The sequence below is a fragment of the Hirundo rustica genome, chromosome 12 (genome assembly GCF_015227805.2).
Source record: "Hirundo rustica isolate bHirRus1 chromosome 12, bHirRus1.pri.v3, whole genome shotgun sequence".
NCBI classification, from domain to species: Eukaryota; Metazoa; Chordata; class Aves; order Passeriformes; family Hirundinidae; genus Hirundo; species Hirundo rustica.
In genome coordinates this window covers 7,912,008-7,927,844 of record NC_053461.1, presented here as the reverse complement: position 1 = coordinate 7,927,844, position 15,837 = coordinate 7,912,008, and the positions used below count along the sequence as shown (strand labels likewise).

The window sequence follows — 15,837 nt, the reverse complement described above, 5'->3', positions numbered from 1 at the left end:
GCCTCATCTCCAGAAAGGAGGGGACTTTTAGCTCTTACCTGACAGGGGCCACAAAGATGACAAAGATACAGGTTTTATTTGAGGAAAGTGTTGTTGGAATAAAAGGTTGTTGAAGGGATGAACTTGGGAGTGGCATGAAGATGATGAGAGGGGAGCAGTGGCTTTGTCTCTCCCCTAATTCAAGAGTCAGGGCTAGAACAATCCAAGCCATTGGATTTTAGCTTGAAAAGAAACAAAAAGAGCCTGTGAAGAAAAGGTACTTTAAAAAGTTTGTAGTTCAAAGCCTGGAATCCATGACCACAGGATGTTGAGGCTCAAGGATTTAGGGCTGGGCAGGGTCACCATGGGATATCCCCACACCCTGTGTGGGTGTTTAGGGGCTCCTTATTCCCCTCTATTTGCTGGACTTTTTTCCCTCTGCCTTGCTTGTGGAGAGACTTCCTCAGACACTGAAATAAGCAGTAGCTTTTTGGACTTGTAACTTACTTCAGCGTTGAATATTGATTCCTTTTGTGTCTCTGCCTTTCAACAGAGCATTTTTAAAGATTGTTCCTGCATTTTAATTTGCCATGATAGGCTTTACAAAATGGGGCGGGGGGGGGTGAACCACCTTGAATTTCACACAGTTACAGACAGGACACAGAGGGTGTTTCACTGGTACTCAAGAATGGTCTAAAGACAGGTTGTTATTTTTATTTTCCATAGAACCAGTGCTCTCCTCTAGTGCTTTTGCAGCTGGAATTTGCTGTTCCCCACGGCAGTGTGTGAGCTCTTCCAGCACTGCTGACTTCAGGCTGCTGGGGATGCCTGTGTTCACTGGTGGTCAGGGAAGTGCTTTTCCCTTCAGTCACTGGTTTGCTTTTCATGACAATTCTGTTGCAGTGTGGAAATTGAAATCCCTCATCCGCAGATACAAACCCAGCTTTCTTTTCATTGCAGTGCATGATGGGCTCGTTATGTGAGCACATGTACAGGGATTTACTCTTCAGGAGTAGCTGGAAATTATTCTTTTGAAAGAGCAGTTGTTAATAAATTATTCTAAGTACAGTGTAGTTTGCTTTTCCTTCATTTTCTCCTGTGAAAATTTTGCTTCCTGCCTGGACTCCCTGCATTTTTGCTGATATCAGCCATGTCTTTTCAGTAAAAAATCTTTCCTTGGGCTTCAGTCTTGCTTAGAGAATATTGCAGTGTTAGATTAATAATATGGTAAAGAGGAGCAGTCTGATGTTAAAATAAGTTGTTTCTCAGTGCATCTGAATGAATATCTGGAGAAATTCTAGGCTGAAGAGAAATGTTGGTTGGCAAAGCTGGCAGATGTGAGGGGTTGGCTTCTCCTGGGACGTCCCACTGGGGGATTCCACCTCGAAAAGTGAATTCCTGACAGGGCTCATGGAACGCTTTATGTCTCAGGACAGCCTGGAACCACGATAATCCCTTTTCCCCACTTCCCTCCCTGCCAGAACCAAGACTGCCAACGGGGATTACCGGAAGGAGCATCGGGAGCGGAGCCGCAGCCCCATCGAGCGGGCGGCCGCCCCCACCATGAGCCTCCACGCCAACCACATGTACGCCTCCATCCCCAGCCTGAGCATGGAGCAGCCCCTAGCACTGACCAAAAACAGCGTGGATGCGGCCAGGACAGTCGGCATCGCCCCCAGCCTGAGCAGCGTGGAGCGGCAGCAGGTACGGCACCGGCCCGGGGCGTGGGGGGCTGCGCCTGCACCCACAGCCTGCGGGAGCTGCAGTGGGGAGCAGGCTGCTCCTCAGGCAGGATGGGCTTAAAATGCACTCTGAATGTCACAGTTGGCTGGGACACCCACTGTGACATTCCCAGGCTCGGGAATGCATGGGAAATTGGGAATGGATGGATTGCATATGGGAATGCATGGGTTGTATTTGGGAATGTGTGTATTGTATTTGGGAAAGTGTGTGTTGTATTTAGGAGTGTATGTATTCTATATGGGAACGTATGTACTGCATATGGGAATGCATGGGTTGTATTTGGGAATGTATGCATTGTATTTGGGAATGTGTGTACTGTATATGGGAATGCGTGTGTTGTATTTAGGAGTGTATGTATTCTATATGGGAACGTATGTACTGCATATGGGAATGCATGGGTTGTATTTGGGAATGTGTGTATGGTATTTGGGAAAGTGTGTGTTGTATTTAGGAGTGTATGTATTCTATATGGGAACGTATGTACTGCATATGGGAATGCATGGGTTGTGTTTGGGAATGTCTGTATTCCCGTTGTATATGGGAATGCATGCGTTGTATTTGGGAATGTGTGTACTGTATATGGGAATGCGTGTGTTGTATTTAGGAGTGTATGTATTCTATATGGGAACGTATGTACTGCATATGGGAATGCATGGGTTGTATTTGGGAATGCATGTGTTTTAACTGGGAATTCAGTGTGGTTCAGGCAGGCTCCAGCACCTGCTAGGCAATGCCTGGGGGCGTCCCGTGTGCCCCTCCTGGTGGTCCCTGTGTGCTCCCCTCCCCTCTGTCCCAGCTCTCTCCACCCTCAAGAAGGAGTACAACATAAGGGAAAATTTGACACTGACTGATCTTAGTTGTTTTAGCCAGCCAAAAGCATTTGCTGCATTGCTTAGAGCAATGTTGTATCACTCATCCCCTTTTCCTAGAACCAGGTCATTATTTTTGATTATTTTATCCCAATTTCCATGTGCTGGCGTGGTTATTAAGGTTTTTTTGTCGGATGTTCTTTGGTTTACTGTCTTGCACGTGGCATTTGTTTTGCTGAAGCTGAGCCATTTCTGTGGGCAAGAACAGTTTTCTTACGTGTCAAACTCACTTTTATCCCTCCTACAAGTGGAGAGACAAAGAGAGTTAAGCTGTGATGAGAAATTAAACTGGCCCATCTACCCAAGCTCTGCCTTCCTTGGATCCTTCTCTTCTGTTCTTTTCGACATTTTGAACCAGATTGCAATCATTTTTCTTAGGAAAATAGAGTGTGGAGGTTTCAAGGATAGAAATCATACAAAACAAAAAATGTACTGAAAAAAAGAAATCCTAGTTTGATGATTCCTTGTTCTTGGATTTTTGTTTTTTTTAACCTTAACATGTTGAATAAGATTTCATCTGACTCTCTTTCTAATAAAACAGGTAGGAGAAAAATACTTTATTTGCAGGAGGACAGGGTTATTCAGCTGTTGTAGTTAGTGATTGGTACTAAATTCCCAGTTTATCTCAATATTTTTATGTAAGTTTCTATATTCTGTATACACACAGCCATAGCAGAGGATTCTGCAAGGAGCCTAATTGAATTCTTTAAGGTATTGGCATGTGCATTTCGGAGACAGTGTTACCTGTCTCTCTCTACTTCCCACTCCTGCATGTCCAAAATACTCTTCTGAAGAGAATTAAATACAAGCCTTTCTCAAAAACCACTTCAGAGAGGCACAAAATGCTGGCCCATATGGAAAATAATTACTCCCACATGTGATCTGCTTACAGAAAAATCAAATAATTCTTCTGTTTTTCTTTTTTTTTTTTTTTTTTAAACTTTGCTGCCAGTGCAGTAAGATGTAAATAACCTCATTGCTGTTTTGTTCTGACAAAAACTGTGTTAGACTTCCCTGGAAAGCTCAGCTCTTTATTGGCCTTGCTCTTACTCTGCCTGAAGTAGCATCAAAGAAGGGAAATTCCCTCCTTTCTCACTGACCTTGTAAGGGAGTAGGTGATTTTTTGTGGGTAAAATTTTGTAAGATGGTCAAGAAATTAACTTATATCAATCCTGTTAATCTTTTGAACACTTACTATTTAATTTGCGTTGAATATAATGGACTCCTTGCATCATCAAATATATGGAATTTATTCCAATACTTGTGTTATTTCCTTTCAGCCACCTGGAGAAACTGGGACATTTCTTTTCCCAGGCCCTTGTGTAAATTTCCATAGTAAACAACAATGAGAAGAGTATTTTATGGTTACAGTTGAAGTGTAGCTGGTGGAGTTCTGATGTAATGCAGCTGTGAATAGCTTGTGATGTTAATTAAGTATGAAGTATAAATGAATTCACCTGCTGGAAAGGCAGATGAGTTCCAGCAGGAAAGGATCTGTGCTCTAGACTGGCTCAGAGTTCTTCATATTTATTGTACATCCCATGGCACTGGGATGCACTGTGGAATACAGAGGTGGGGCTAGGAAAACTCAACTTCTGAACAGAAATTACAATACTGAGACAACAAATATCTCGAAAACCTGCAAACCCCTTGTGTGTGGCCATAGCATGAAACAAACATTTAATATGTTGGCATTTCGTGCCGCATATGGAACTCAGTGATGTTGACACAATCGGTGTAAAATCACTTTTTAAGATTTGCTTTCGCACCGCCCTTTTTCTGTTCACCAAAATAACAAGAACCTCTGTGGAAATGCAATGTGGGCTGTTGCTTTAAATCAAAGAAACAGCTGAATATTTGGGGAGTTGATATGGATTGGATCATTAATGGGTTTAATTGCTGGGGCTGTGTAAACTCACTTTTTAAGATTTGCTTTCGCACCACCCATTTTCTGTTCGCTTACACAGGAGCCGTTGTGGAAACGCGATGTGGATTTTTGTTTTTAGCCAAAGAAACAGCTGAATATTTGGGGATTGATCTGAAGTGGCTTGAATTGCTGCTGCTAAGTGTGCCCCTGTGCTTGTGTCCCCTGCAGAACCGTCCCTCCGTGATCACCTGTGCTTCTGCCAGCAACCGCAACTGCAACCTGTCCCACTGCCCCATCGCCCACAGCGCCTGCTCCGGGGCTGCCTACAGGAGACCATCCAGCTGTAAGTGCCATCCCCAAAGTGCCCTCCCCAGGGTCCCAGCACAGCACTGTGCTCCCCAGTGTGACAGGGAGAAAAGGAGGTGAACAATGGACACCCCTCTGTGCCACACAGAAGGTGGTGCAGATCTAGGGGGAGTGAGGTGTTCTTTCCTCTTGTTTTGAAAAGCTGTTTAAAAAAAAAACAAAACAAAACAAGCACCCCACACAGACAAATAAGTCATTATGTTTATTTTAGTCTAGCTGACAAAGAGTAGGCCGGGCCAGCAGATCCCCCCACGCTCTTTATTTTAGGAGCTGTAGTTTCCCCCGCTCTCTCAGTAGCCAGGAGACTCTTGTGATTCAGCTGCAGCGGCAGAAATCTTTTCCTGCTGCCACAAATACCCTTCCAAAGCCTGTACCCTTGCACCCTGCTCTGCAGGGATAACACAAAAACCTTTGCAGGGCAGTTGCTACAGCAACCCAAGCAAGGAGCTTTAGCTTTCTGCCTTCTGTGCAATTAGTACTGCTCATGAAATCTGCTCAGGCAGAACTTGCTGGGAAAGCTGGGCTGTGTCTGTTCACTCTCACTGCACAGAAAGCTCAGGGGAAGCTCAGCCCTCTCTTGCAGCTCCTTTACCTGCTGGGGCAGAGCTGTAACTGGCAGCATTGCCAAAAGCTCAGGGCAGGGGGGCTCCAGCAGCCACGATGTGTCCATGGAACAACACTAGCATGATGTAAGCAGCAACCTAAAGCCCAGAGCAGGGTCATTATTAGTATTTTATTATTAACAGTATTTATTATTTTTATAAAGATCAGCATACTGTTGATAACTAGAATTGGGAGTTGAAGGAAACTTTTTGACTCTTGGAGAAATTAATCCTTGGAGATCTCAGATGTTACAAGTTTTCCTCACAAACTGGTGCTGCTGGTCCCAGGAGAGCTGCCCCAGTGGGCATGGGAACAGGGCTCGATGTTTCCAAGAAAGATTTGGCTCCTGTCAGGTGAAGAGCTGTCTGTGCATGACCCTCATGTTTATTTTAGGATCAAGCAGGGGGGCTGTGCCATGGATCCCAACAGTTCCAAATATTTTTGGAAAGACAGTTCTTACTAAGACACAAAAATGCTGATTGTAAATTGTAAAACTGCAGTGCTCTTCTTTTTAGTCTGAGGAATTACTACAGTTCTTGTTCAAAATCTGTCTTTTAAGGCTCTTGAAACAGTCTTAACAGCACTTTGTGCGGTGCCCATGATTCATTCAGTTCTGACTGCTCCAGCACAAGTGTGTGTAGTAAGATGAAAGCCTGAGCTCAGCTTTTGGCATGCTGTGATTTAGGATGAGGCCTTCTCACACCTGACTGCTATCAGCAGGCTTGGGAGCTGATTGTAAACAACTCTTTACATCATTAATTCCACTTAAGCCTAAATATAAGTTCTTTGTGATTGTTTTGGGAGAAGGTTTCCATAGAATTGGGGCTGGAGCTGTTAGTTGCCTGAGGGAGAAATACAATTATACATAAATGCTCACCTGTTCCAGGTCACAGAAATGCAAAAATACTTAATTCCAGTTGTTCTTTTTTTTTTTTTTTTTTTCATTTTAACTCCCTCATTCCCACCTTCTTGCCTACCCCTTTCACTCCCAGGTCTGTAAATGTGTGAGGAAGGCCATCTTTGTGACAGGGACTTGCAGTGACAGAGCATTAAACTACAGGGGAGATGCTTTGGGGGCTGGAGCCTCTCTGCTCTGGAGACAGGCTAGGAGAGATGGAGGTGTTCACCTGGAGAGGAGAAGACCCTGGGGAGAACTTGGAGCCCCTTCAGTTCCTAAAAGGGCTCCAGGAGAGCTGGAGAGGGACTTGGGATGAGGACCTGGACTGATGGGACAAGGGGAATGCCCCAGAGGTCAGGGCCGGATGGGATACTGGGAAGGAATTCCTCCCTGGGAGGGTGGGCAGGCCCTGGCACAGGGTGCCCAGAGCAGCTGTGGCTGCCCCTGGATCCCTGGCAGTGCCCAAGGCCAGGTTGGACACTGGGTTTGGAGCAGCCTGGGACAGTGGGAGGTGTCCCTGCCCATGGCAGGGAGTGGAATGAACGGGATGAGCTTTAAGGTCCCTCCGAGCAGAGCCATCCCGAGGTTCTGTGAGGGAAAAGGGGCTGAAGCGCAGGCTGTGACCGCAGGCTCAGCGGCAGGGCTCTGACCGCCCTGTGCCTGCTGTCCCTGCAGCCAGCGCTGCGTGTGACCCGGTGGTGGAGGAGCACTTCCGCAGGAGCCTCGGCAAGAACTACAAGGAGCCCGAGCCGGTGGCGAACTCGGTGTCCATCACGGGCTCGGTGGATGACCACTTTGCCAAAGCTCTGGGGGACACGTGGCTGCAGATCAAGGCTGCCAAGGACGGCGTGGGCAGCAGCCCCGAGTCGGCGTCGCGGCGGGGCCAGGCGTCCCCTTCCTCCCACATGGTCAACCACAATCACTCGCCCTCCGTGGTCTCCTGAGGACAGGACCCTTCCTGTGGTGGATTTGCATGGTTTGACTGAGCTTGGAACAAGTGCTTACATAGTGCTGGGGGAGGGGAGGTTAGTTTTGGACGCACGTTTTTGTGTACTCACTTTGTTGTTGGTTTTTTTTTGTTGTTGTTTTTTTTTGTAAAAGGGTGCCCTTAAAGACAATAGCAGGAACTATTTCATAAAGATTCATATGATGTAGCATCCTTTTTTTCCTGCCTCAATTACCAAAGAAACCTCTGATGCAAATCTGCTGCCCCTTAAAAAAAATAATGCACGCTAATCCACAAAAGCCATTATACTTAGTTGGTTGACCCAAGTGCTTTTTTGCTTTTCTTAGCTTCTCAAGACTAGGATTTGTCTGGTTGGCTTACGTTGCTTTTTTTTTTTTGTTTTGTTTGTTTTTTCCCTCTGTGAAGTAATTTTGTATGTATATACTTGAAAAGAACTGTCATGTATGATTTGCACTATTGGAGGAGGACTGAAGTTGCGCAGCAACTTTCTGGAAGAGGCTAATATTTCGAGGGCAAACTGCTGAAAAAAAGGTTTAAGGATGACATTTCTATCAGTTTGATTATTTTTCTTAGAGCAAAACAGCTTTGGAAGGGGAAGTCTCATACAGGTTATAGGTCTTTCTCTCTTTAGATTTCAGGTGCTTAGTGCTTGCAACTGGACTGCATAATTTACAGAACACGGGCATTTTTTCCTAAACACTGCAGTTTGTTAGACTAGAGCTGAGGTTGGAGGGTTCCATAGTGCTTAACGATGCATGTTTTATGAAAAATAGCTGGTATCTATTAATGTATAGACAGTAAGAATCATAATACGTATTAGCTTCTCTTCAGAATTAGTTTATTTTTGTCAGTAACAACCCTAGATATACTTACTGCTGGTACAGTTGTACTCTATGATATTTGTATTTGCTATTCACTTTAGTGGCAGCAGCAGGAGGGCAGCTCAGGACAGGCCTCGTGCAGCACTGCTGCTTCACAGGGATCTTCTTCCCAAACCCCAGTTCATGTAATCCACCCTGAACTAGCTGCAGGAACTGCTACCCTTACGGATCTTGGCTGGACAACAGATTGTTACAGTTTGTGAAAGATGAGTTTTCGGTTTGTTTATTTTATTTTAATTTTTTTTTTTTTCCCTAAGCCTATCCATCAGCCTACGCCAAGTCGCAGCATACATTCCTCCAGTAGATATTATACAGGTATTACTGCATTTATTATCATTTGCTATATTAATAGCTACTAACTAGAAATTAGGCAGTAGAGGCAGGCATAAAACCACAGCTGTGCTAGCGCTAAGAGCTTCTCTTCTTCTTGTTAAGTGTAACTACTCTCCCCAGTACATTCCATCTTCCCAGGACAGTTGCAGCCAGGGCTTGGTTTTCACACTGGGCTCTCTGAAAGGATGGGCTCAGTGTAAGAAGTGAGAACTGGTTGGAAGATGAACTCCACGTGATGTATTATGGACTGTGTTACAGTATTGGGTCCATTGTGGCTTTTATTTTATGCTTTTTTGGGGTTTTTTGGTTTTTTTTTTTAAAGTTAAGCTATTTAATTTGGAAAAGGTGCAGGGTAGAAAGAGATCGGGAGATTGGCTCTTACTCTTAGTGAGAAGGTGGCTGCTCAGTTTTCTTTAAAAAAAAAGGAAAAAAAAAAAAAAACAAACACACAAAAAACCCCCCAACCCAACACCTAAGTCCCCACTTTTACACATTTCACTACCATCTTACTGGGTAGTCAACGCTTCCTTGCTTTGGCATTCAGTACCCTACTCTCTGTAGGAAGATTGTTAAAAGAACACTTTTTTATATAGGTAACTTTAAGACCATCGTTACGCTGTGCGTAAAGAATGTACAGAGAAATTTGTAGGTATTTTTTGAGGAACAATTAATTTGTTAATGATATGTAGCTATTTAATTTTTTTCCCTTTCCTTTATTGTAATCATTCTTTTTTTTTTTTTTTTTTTTTTGAGAAAAAAGTTGATCTTTTTTTTGTTGTTGTTGTTGTAGATTTGTCTGTAATACAGTAAAAAGTGCAGGAACACAGTTATTCTATGAGAACACTGCATTAGCATTAATAGCCACTCGTTTGTTATTGCTATGGGCTACTGAGCAGTATAACAGTCAATACTAATACTGTAGATGGACTCTGTGGAAAATGTGACTCCTCTATTTCTTTGTAAACACAAATAAGATAATGTTTTTAAAGCTAATATTTTCAATAATAGCTGTTTTACAAGGTTACATTTACTTATCTGAGATAGGTAAATGGATTTGAGGGCAATAAAGATTTCATGTGCTATGTCCAGGAAAACAGAGACTGGACACAACAATGTCATGAAAGCCAAAGGGTTGGGGGGTGGTGGAAGGACACTAAACTGAACTCACCATCACAAGACGTGGTGAAGTTTCTTCACAGAGCCAGGTTATCTACAGTTCAGTTTGAAAGATTCTCTCTGTGTTTGTAAATCTGTAATATACCATTCTTTTGTGGCCTTGTTTCACCTGGAAAAAAAAAAAAAAAGAAAAAAAAAGGTTTGGCAGGCCATCTTTTTTTTTTTGTACTTAAAAGTAGCCTTAAAGAACAATAAAGTGCTCTTAAATCACAGGTGTGTTCTTAAGTGTCTCTTCTGCCTGATGAGGAATTGGTGTGTGTGAGGCAGGAACAAACCTCTGGCCACGTCCTGCTTTCCTTCCAAGCATCCCTGCCTTTTTTAGGACCATAACCCCGCTGGTGGGGCTGCCACAGCCAATTCATGGCATTCAGGAGGGTTTTCCCTACAAGAGTTTGTCAAGAAATCCTTTACAGCAATAAAAAATTCTGGTGCTGCCCCAGCAGCCGTGAGGAACTCACCTGGACAGGGACTGTTTTGGCAAACACCAGCTGGTCCTGCACTGCTACTCCTGTAAAGACCAATTTTGTGGCATTTTGTTCATCCCTCAACTCCTTCAAGGAATCCCTCCCTGGTGAAAACAGCTGAATTTCGGATGTCGACATTTGCCGTCCTCTGCTTCGGGTGAGCAGCGCTCCAAAGGCACTGCAGATGGTTAATTCTTACAAAGTAGCTGTAATTACCTGGCTTTGAGAAAGCCCAGGGAACCAGGCAAGAAAAGGGGCTCCAAAATGGAAAAAAAAAAAGAAAAAGCCTTTAAAAGGAACGAGACCTGAAATTCCTCTTGGCTCAGCAGGGCCTGAAAGGTTTGCAGACCCAGCAAACCTCGGGGTGAGGGAGATGCCTCGAGAACAGTGCCAGGAGGATTGGTTTGACACATCTGAAGCACATCCCTGGCTAAATCCCTGTGGAAAGAGGCCCAAGTCCACAGTGTGAGGGTGTGTGGGAGGCAGGCCAAGGCCAGGGAAAAGGGAAAACGTCCCTGCACCATGGATTTGGGGGCTCCACACCACAGCCCAGGCACATCGCCGTCTTCCAGGTCAGTAACTTCCAGCAAAGTCCATCTGCTGCGTGGTAAAAAGGTTTTTCTGACTGGCACAGGTTTTTCTAACAGCCCAGACACACATTTTATGAAGTACCCCAGTATTTGTCATGGCATCTTCTGTGAGCTAAATGAGAGTCACTTCCAGCTGTGCCTCCAGTCTCACACATGCGCGTTATTTCTGCCAGTTTCAATCGTTTCCATTTCAGAAAGCAGACCTGACTCCACAAACATCCTCAGGGATGCACGGCTCAGGGAGTGCCCTCTCCTGAGTGCACTTTGGGTGCATTTCAGGCTGGATTGGATGTACAAATCACCTTTGCAGACAGATGCATCCAGAGCACGGAGAGAGCTGGGCAGTGCTGTGTGACCAAGAGTGGCACCACTGTCACTGCCGTGTGTGGGCACCATGGCTGTCCTCACTGCACAGTGACCACTGAGCTGCCCAGCTGGGCTGAGGGGACCTCAGGAGCCTGCAAGTGGCACTCTGAGGCTGGGGATGATCCCTGTGAATGGAGGCTTCTCCAGTGTCCAAACACTGCCACCAGCTCATGTTCTAAATGTGACACCCGGGCAAGACGCACAGCAGCATTTCCAGCGTTCTTTCTGCACTCTCCAGGGCTGGCACACGTAATCTTGGCCCAGGGGAGCGTTCACACTATCTTTAGATCCTTCTTGAAATGTGAACCCCTCTGCATCCTCCTGCTGCGTGTCCTGTGGCATGGACACAGCCCAGGCGTGTTCCCCGCTCTCTTCCCTCAGCACACAGCGATTCCCACAGCTGGATTACAAGGTGTGATAAAGCACATTTGATCCCTGAAGAGCTCTCGATAGAAATTCTATCAATTTCCTAATTTTTTAACCTCTGGAACAGGTACCTCAAGTGCTTTCTTGGTATAAGACAGCCAAGATAATTAAACTGCGTCTTTTTAAGCTGCAGTTACACCCAGTGTAAAACTTCAGCCGATTCCCAGCCCAGGCTGTTCCCTGGGGACAGTGTCCTGCTGGAGGCTCCATCCCTGAGGAACCCAGGATGGGAAATTCTCCTTTCCTTGGGGAGGGGTCAGCAGCCCAGTTCTGCAGGCAGCAGTGGGCAGGCTCAGGGGTTTGGAGCTGCTGATGGCTGCGTCACTGGGACATCCACAGCCAGGGACGTTCCTCTCTGCTGGGAACGGTTGGCATGGGATTAGCTGTACATGGATATTCACGCTGGCATGCATTTTTACTGCAGCACAGCTGGAAAAAGCAGAATTTCTTTTTCCACAGACTAATTTCACACAACGACAAAGCAGTTAGTGACTTCCACAAGAGCACACGAGACCCTTTCAGTCTTGCCTTGCTCGCAGCCCAGCCAGTTCCACCGCTCTCTTCAGTCTAATTTTACGTTTTATTTTGCTAAGCAGCAGCTTTCTTAAATGCCAGGGAGAACATCTGTCTTCCCTCCATCACAAAGAGATACAAAAGCATCTGTCAACACGAGGCTGTGTCAGCCAAATGCCTGCTACATTTAATAATCAAAAAGCTGCTTATCTTCAAACTGTTTACTCAGTTTGGGGAAATAGTCTGCACAAAGGGCCCTTCTGAGAGCCCCTGCGAGCATCGGGAATCGAGGTTACCTTTTTTAATGCAGGAAAACACAAAGCTCTGATCTGCTTCCTGAAAACAGTAAAATGCTGTGGGTTGAGCTGTGTTAAAGACACTTGGGTTGTGTGTTAAAATATCAACAATATACCACTGAGGTTTGAGTAGTTCTAGGGAGTTAAAAAATACAGGATTTTTAAAGAATTATTATTATTTTTTTTTCTTTCAGAGGAAAAAACCCCAATTCAATACATTTTAAAAAATAGTATTTCTCAGGCTAAGCCTAGACCTTTGCTCACACTGCAATATTCACTTACCTTTTTTTTTGAGGGGGGAAGTAGAGATGAAAATAGTGGAAAGAACTAACAATACTCACGGATCAAAGCAAGGGCTTTTCCTTTTGCTTTTTCCTTCCAAGGGACGAGTTCTTGGTCTCCTGCTAAGAAAATCCTCCAGAAAATCTCAACTTCCCCAGAAGAAAGTGTGTGAGTTCAAACAGCACCACAGGGAACAAAGGCTTTTCTCTTGATTTCCCTGATGTAGCTGGAGTGAAGTTGATGCAATTTTTACTCCTCACAGGCTCTGAGGGGTTCCTGGCCCTGTCCTGGCTGCTCCAGTGTCGTGTTCCATGCCCTGACACAGACACACCTGTTCAGGAAACACACCCCAAATCAGAGCTGCTAAAAATAAAATCACCCTCTGCTGTGAAGGTTTTCACCTTAATAGCAACCTTTTGTTGCTTGTCAGTCCCTCCTTCTCAGCGGCTCTCATGCCTCCCTCAGGAATTGGAAAATCAGGATTAAAATAAATCATTTATTAACCTGTAAGTCCCATTAATAAAGTAACAGCAGAGACCAGCAGACCCAGTTCCTAAATGTAGGCAATATTCTCATCTTTTCCCGTAGAACTGTCACACATAGGTCCATAACTCACCTTTTGCTGTGAGAAAACCTCAAGGATACCTCAAGAAAGTGTCCAGAGGAAAAGAACATCTAAAAGCACTCCAGAGGTTTTCTTTGTTGTGATCAAGACGTGACTAAGAACAGGGCTCAGAATCATCGACCACATAAAGGTAAAATGCACTTCAGCTTTTAAAGGTGTTGCCTAAATTGTCCCTTTTCAGGGTTCTTTGTTTTGCTCCCCTCCTCTGACAGCTCCAGCTCCCTGCTCTGGGGAATGTAATTAATGTCATTAATGTCATTAACATCATTAACTCAAACGTGGAGTTTTCAGGTGGGGAAATGAAGAAAAAAACCCAAGAATTGCAAAGCCACCATTTGAAACAATCCCAGGGCTTGTTTTAAAGATTTTCACCAGAATTTCCTCACAACAGAAAAGAACGCTTTGGTTGCTGCCAGCCTTGCAAACGCAGCCTGTGAGTCAGGCTCTGACCTTTCAGGATGATGCAAAATCAGCAGCACTAAATCAAATCATGACTTTGCTGACATGTCTGTGCCTTTGAGTGATTAATCCAACAAATAAACCATTTCTGCCTGGAAGTGCAGGGAAGAGGAGTGTGGGATTCTCCTCCCGCTCTGCCCTGTGGCTGCTGGGCTCTGGATGCAGTTTTGGTCCCGCCAATTCTCACAGGAAGTGTGAAAAATACCCGGGCAAAGGCTGAGGGTCAAACTCGATACAGACCCACCCATCAGAGATCATTAAAGACAAACCAGGGAAGGCAGGAAATATTCTCCATTTAGATGAAATCTTGTTCCTTTTAACACTGCCCGTGACAGATCCCATCTCCTCTCTGTGCCGTCCTCCTGGGACGCATCCCCAAAGTAAATTACATGGATTTTCCCCTCAGGAAAATCATTTTACCAGCACAGCTAAATGAGCTCACACATCACTCTGGACTTTGGAGGCTTCTTTACACAACTCGCCAGCCATTCAAAAATTGGTTTTCTGTCGTTCTAATGCTAAAGAACAGATAGAGACCATTGCTTTTATATTACTTGCACAAATCTCCTCTGCTGCGTGGCTGTTTGCCCTGCACAAACACCCAGGGACAACAAATGGAGCAACATCAAAGCACTGCAGAGCCTGGAGAACTTTCTTGCTATCACTTATTTGGGTTCTAAATCATGTGATCACTTGCCTTTTTTTTTTTTTTTTTTTTTTTTTTTTTTTTTTGTGAAAAGTTTAACTGGGGAAAAGAGCCAATGACAACACTGGGAAAAGTTTTTAAAACACAAAAATACCACTAACACCACTGCAGAGCCCAACAAATTACAAGTCACGGCAACTTATTGTACCTCACAACTGTGTTAATGCTCTCCCAACGCTCGGAGAATATTTCACTCAGATTTTTAAGGGGTGCAATTAAAATCAGGTTATTCTGAGTAACACCATTTGGAATTCGTTCTGTTCTTTGAGGCATTTAGCTCCACGTTTTCAAGTCTTTTTTGACACGGCCGCAAAACAGATGGGTTGGTTTTGAACGGAGAGGAAAAAAAGAAAGCAGATCCTTGGGAATCGGAGGAACACAAAACAACAAAACCCGAGCGCTAGGAGAGCAGCAACATTTTGAGAGTTGAGAAAGCTGCAATTTACCCAGACTGGTGGAGAGCAAAGATTGTCACCTCAGGAAACCTCCAGTGCTGAGCTCTGCAGCCCCAAAGTGGAATCAGCTCCGCTCCAGCCTCAAACCCAAGCAGTGCCAGAAGCCCCAGCTGGGAGGGTGTTTGGGGAGCACAGGGCTCGTTCTCTGAACCCCCAGGGAACCGCCCAGGTTTGGATTGATTTCACTTGTGGCTGGGGAGTCTGCTGAAGCAAATCTGTTGCTTTAATTGCTCTGTAGGTGCAAATTCAGAACAACACTCCTGCCCTTCCTGAGGGCACCAGAGGAGCTGGGTGACAAGAGAGAAAGAAGCAGCATTAAATTTCTGCCACAGGGAGGGGGAAAGATGGCTGGGTGAGCTGTGACCCTTTGCAGCCTTACAGCACTGTGACCCTTTGCAGCCTTACAGCCAATTTCCTGTAGTTCCACAAAACTCTGGAAACCCCACAACGGTGTGGGAGCCCCCCAAAAGAAAAAAAAGTTGATGCTGAGCCTCAGGAGAGGTCCCCAGAGACAAACCCTGGGCAGAAGAAGGGATGTGCCAGAAGGCAGGGAGATGAACTGGAGCTCCTCAAGCCATGACAAGATCCCAAACTGGGGCAGCCCTGGGCCAGCCAGGCTCCATCCAGCTGCTTGTCCTGGCTCTCCTCCAGGTTCTCCTCCTGTCCCTTCCTATCTCCCATCTAGACCTGGAACAAGGGAGGGAAAGAAAACATTAACGTGGAAGGACAAAAGAATTGCAGGAGCTTCACTACAACAGAGATTTGGGGCACTGGGTGAGGCTTTCAAAGGATTTTTCAGTTCATTTGCTCTTCTCTCGTAATGGAAGTTTTGTCCTTTTTTTTTTTTTTTTTTTTTTTTTTGGTGAAAAGTTTAACTGGGGAAAAGAGCCAATGACAACACTGGGAAAAGTTTTTAAAACACAAAAATATCACTAACACCACTGCAGAGCCCAACAAATTACAAGTCATGGCA

The 15,837-nt window shown here is 45.0% G+C and overlaps 1 protein-coding gene and 1 long non-coding RNA gene across 4 annotated transcripts in view; one reads left to right on the top strand and one right to left on the bottom strand.

Moving 5' to 3' along the window:
• Positions 1-7,393, top strand: part of VGLL4 (vestigial like family member 4) — a 71,151-nt gene extending 63,758 nt beyond the window's left edge. For all 3 annotated transcript variants that reach the window (XM_040076562.2, XM_040076561.2, XM_040076563.2), the window contains 3 exons: positions 1,461-1,683; positions 4,687-4,801; positions 7,001-7,393. In XM_040076562.2, the coding sequence (XP_039932496.1) occupies positions 1,461-1,683; positions 4,687-4,801; positions 7,001-7,269 (607 nt within the window). In that variant the 3' untranslated portion in view covers positions 7,270-7,393. The remainder of the gene's footprint in view (positions 1-1,460; positions 1,684-4,686; positions 4,802-7,000) is intronic.
• Positions 7,394-8,543: 1,150 nt separating this feature from the next.
• LOC120758382 (uncharacterized) lies at positions 8,544-13,444 on the bottom strand. Its single transcript, XR_005702876.2, has 4 exons — positions 13,236-13,444; positions 12,679-12,950; positions 9,675-9,791; positions 8,544-8,683 (listed from the first exon to the last, which is right to left on the bottom strand). It is a non-coding gene; the product is annotated as an uncharacterized LOC120758382 (long non-coding RNA).
• Between the last annotated feature and the right edge of the window lie 2,393 nt (positions 13,445-15,837).